The sequence below is a fragment of the Dipodomys ordii genome, unplaced genomic scaffold, assembly GCF_000151885.1.
Source record: "Dipodomys ordii isolate 6190 unplaced genomic scaffold, Dord_2.0 Scaffold7, whole genome shotgun sequence".
Classification (NCBI taxonomy): domain Eukaryota; kingdom Metazoa; phylum Chordata; class Mammalia; order Rodentia; family Heteromyidae; genus Dipodomys; species Dipodomys ordii.
This window is the reverse complement of record NW_012267223.1, coordinates 1,679,253-1,682,589: the sequence shown is the minus strand read 5'-3', so window position 1 is coordinate 1,682,589 and position 3,337 is coordinate 1,679,253. Positions and strand designations below refer to the sequence as shown.

General features: G+C 56.1%; 1 protein-coding gene across 1 annotated transcript; it reads right to left on the bottom strand.

Annotated features, from left to right (window-relative positions):
* Positions 1-1,312: 1,312 nt before the first annotated feature.
* On the bottom strand, positions 1,313-2,950 carry Cep295nl (CEP295 N-terminal like). The gene has a single exon (XM_013036340.1). The coding sequence runs from the start codon at positions 2,948-2,950 to the stop codon at positions 1,313-1,315; it is 1,638 nt and encodes a 545-aa protein (XP_012891794.1).
* Between the last annotated feature and the right edge of the window lie 387 nt (positions 2,951-3,337).

The following is a 3,337-nucleotide window of genomic DNA, read 5'->3' as shown; positions in this document are numbered from 1 at the left end:
CAAAAGAGCTCAGGTACAGCACCCAGGCTCTGAGTTCAAGCCCCACCACCAACTTTACCTGACTTACGTAATTGTAACCCTGGTGTATTACATCATCTTTATAATAATAATTTTTTAAAAAATTAAAGAAGGGAGAAAGTAAAGGAAGAGAGGAAATGGAGGAAGGATAGAGATGGAAAGGAGAAAGGAGGAAAGAGAGGAAGGAAAAGAAGCTAGGAGGCTCAGGAACTATTCTAGTTCCTTCTTCCCTTCCTCCCTCCCTCCTTCCCTCCTTTTGTGCTAGTACTAGGGCTTGAACTCAGTACTTCTCCCTCTTGCTTGGCTCTACCACTTAAGCCACAGCTCCACTTCTAGCTTTTTTTCTGGCTAACTGGAGATAAGAGTCTTTCTGTCCAGGCTGCCTTCAAACCAGGATCCTCAGATCTCAGCCTCCTGAGTAGCTAGGATTACAGGCGTGAGCCACCAGTGCCTGGCCACGCCTTATTTCTGTATCCACCCCACAGTTGTTTTTTAACAGCAAGAGTGGAGCCACGCAGTGACCACAGGCTAGCCAGAAAAGCTAAAACATTTCCTATCTGGTTCTTGGCAGAAAAAAAAAAATTGTTGACCCCTGTCCAGGTCCCTAAGTATGCAACTGGCAGAGAGCAAAGCTAGGCGGTGTGGCGTGTCCATAGCTGCTGGGCTGCAAGGGGAAGCTGCAGGATGGGACACTGACCAAACACCGGGCCCTCTAACCCCTCCCCCCCCCCCCCCCCCCCCCGCCAACAAGGCCAGCTCCAGAGGGAGCCACCCAGCCTGGCCGGGTTGTTCCTCCTCCATGGGTCCCGGGATATGTTGCTGGACGTGCTGGCTGTGTCATCTGAAGGAGGTTTTAGTGCAGTGTGGCTGTCTCAGCCAGCGGCTGAGCAACAGATGATGTATCTTTTGAAACTGTGCCCGTTTGACCTTGGATGCCCCCACCACCACCAAAGTCCAGTGCTTATTCATCTAAAACCTCTGAAGAGACGGTTTTACCTGGAATTTCTACGTGTGCCTATACACTACCTCAAAACAGACGCCGCTGGGGGAGGGGCTCAGGGAGGAGAGGCCAGCCTGGCTTCCGTAGTCTCACATGGCCTCCATTTTGGGTTTTGTTTTTGTTTTTGCACAAAGGAGTGGGGCCTGGAGTATGACGCAATGCCCTTCAGGAGAGGCCTAAAACTTTCCACCACGACCCAGACAGAAAGTCAGACACAGACAGACCTTAGAGGTTCTGCGACAGTGCAGGCAAACCGTCACCAGTGAGTGTATTTGTCATGGGTGGGCCTCGACCTTAACAAGTTTTCTGAAAGTCTTGCAAGCGTTTCCTGGCTTTGTCCAGAAACTGCTTGTGTAACCTGTTTTGCTCTACAATCTGCTGCTGAAGGTCACGGATCATCTGATTTTGTCTGTCCTCATCCAGGAGGCTGGTGCCCGAGAGGGACAGGCTTCTGAACTCGGGTCCTCGGCTAGTGGGTGAGACTCCCGTGGAGTAGGCCTTGAGCAGGGCCAGGCGGATTTTTCTGCGTTCTCTCCGCTCCTCCTCCAGCTCAGCCTTGTAGTGGATCTCCAAGCTCATGTCTGGGTGTTCAGTCTGCCCCAAGAAGGCCGTTTTCCTTCTCTGTTCCATCTCTGCTTTCTGCTTTTGCTTCAGCGCCGCCCAGCTGGATCTGCCCGCCTCTTCCTGCAGGGGGGTGTGGGCACGGTGCTCCCCCAGCTCGGGCTCCAGTCCCGAGTCCACCTGTCGTGAGTGTGAGCCCTCGTCACTCAGAGATAATCTGGTCCTGGGAAAGGGCGTGTGGTTCTCCTTTAACTCAGGCTTGGCCATCTGCAGGTATTTAAGGTTCTGGGCCTTGCTCAGAAACCCTCTCAACGTGTACTCCGTTGACGATGCCTCGGAAGCGTCGTCCGTCTCCTCGGGCATCTCTTCTCCTCGCTGTCTCTGGGAGCCACTGTGGTTGTGGCCACTGTGGTTGTATGACTCTGGGAGACCCTGCTCTTCCTCAGGGTTCAGGTCCCCCAGGGGCCTCTGGTAAAGATGGAAACTCAGCTGTTTCTTGAGCTTTCGGTTGGTGTTGAACAATTCCTCGAAGGCATTCTCCAGCTCCTTCTGCCACCTGCCCTTTTCGCTGCCCTTGAGTGAACAGGTAGAGGACACTTCGCTCCTTTTGTAGGCCGGGCTGCCCGTCCAAGGCTGCTCTACGTCGCTCAGCTTGTCTTCGGGACTGTGGTCGCAGGAGCTGTGTTTCAGGCCTTGAACGGAGACAGGGGTCCCCCTCCCTTCTTGCCTTCTCTCACTCCAGGCTGTCTCTATCTCAGGTTCCTCGATTTCCTCCACGGGGGTCAAGAGCGGGCAGAGCTTGGTGAAGTCCAACACTCGGCTGGACCGGGAGTTCACGGAGCGGTGGCTGCTGCTGCTTTTGCTGGAAGGGATCCGCTTCACCTTGCTCTTCTCGGGGGCAGTTAGCCCCGGGGGTCTGGTGGGCCTCCGCTTTTCTGAGCCTGCTGTTTTCTTTCGAGACTTGGGGTGCCAGGTCTGCTGTCGGGACGGTTCTTCCCTGCGACTCTTCCTCTCTCTCTGGGCACCTTTGGGCTTGTTTCTGGGCCTTGGGGCTTTGGTTGTCTCTCTGGAGACCAACTCCTCCAAGCCGGCCTGGCTCCCCACTGCCTGTTCTGCAACTCCCCCGAGCAGCCGGGCCAGGTAGAGCCGTTCCAGGTCTTTGATTTGTTGGAGCTGGGTCTCCTGCCACTCTGCCTTCATCTCCTCTGCCAGGCGCTGGAGCTGCCGATTCCGCCACTGCTGGGTCTCGGGTCTTCTAGGGAGAGGCTCGTCGCCTTTGTCTCTCACGTGCAGCAACAGGGCCTTCTGCCTGCGCAGGGTGCCCTCCTCCTCCGTGCCCGACTCGATGGCATCCTCCCCGTCTCTCTGCATTTCCGAGATCTTTTAAGACAAGGTGGCTTCTGACAGGAGTGGAGGGGGGCAGAGCCGGGGGCCGAGGGTGCTGCAGGGACCAGACCTGTTTCACACAGACCTACAGGGGCAGGATGGCTCACGCTGCGTCTCGTAGCAGTCCAAGGAGAGTGTTGGAGGCCCTGGAGACAGTGCACAGGGCCGGGTCTTAGAGCAGGGACCCACCCGCGAGCAGGCCCTCCAGCTCTCTCTCCAACACCTCTGCCCACCGGGGCCCACTTCAACTCCTGGTTTCTGGCTGATACACTTTTGATCAAAGCCTGTGGGGGCGGATGTGTTCCACGGGGTGCAGGTCTATTTCCCAGGGGATGCAAGGCAATAGGTAGGCGCAGGGCCTGCACTCGCTGG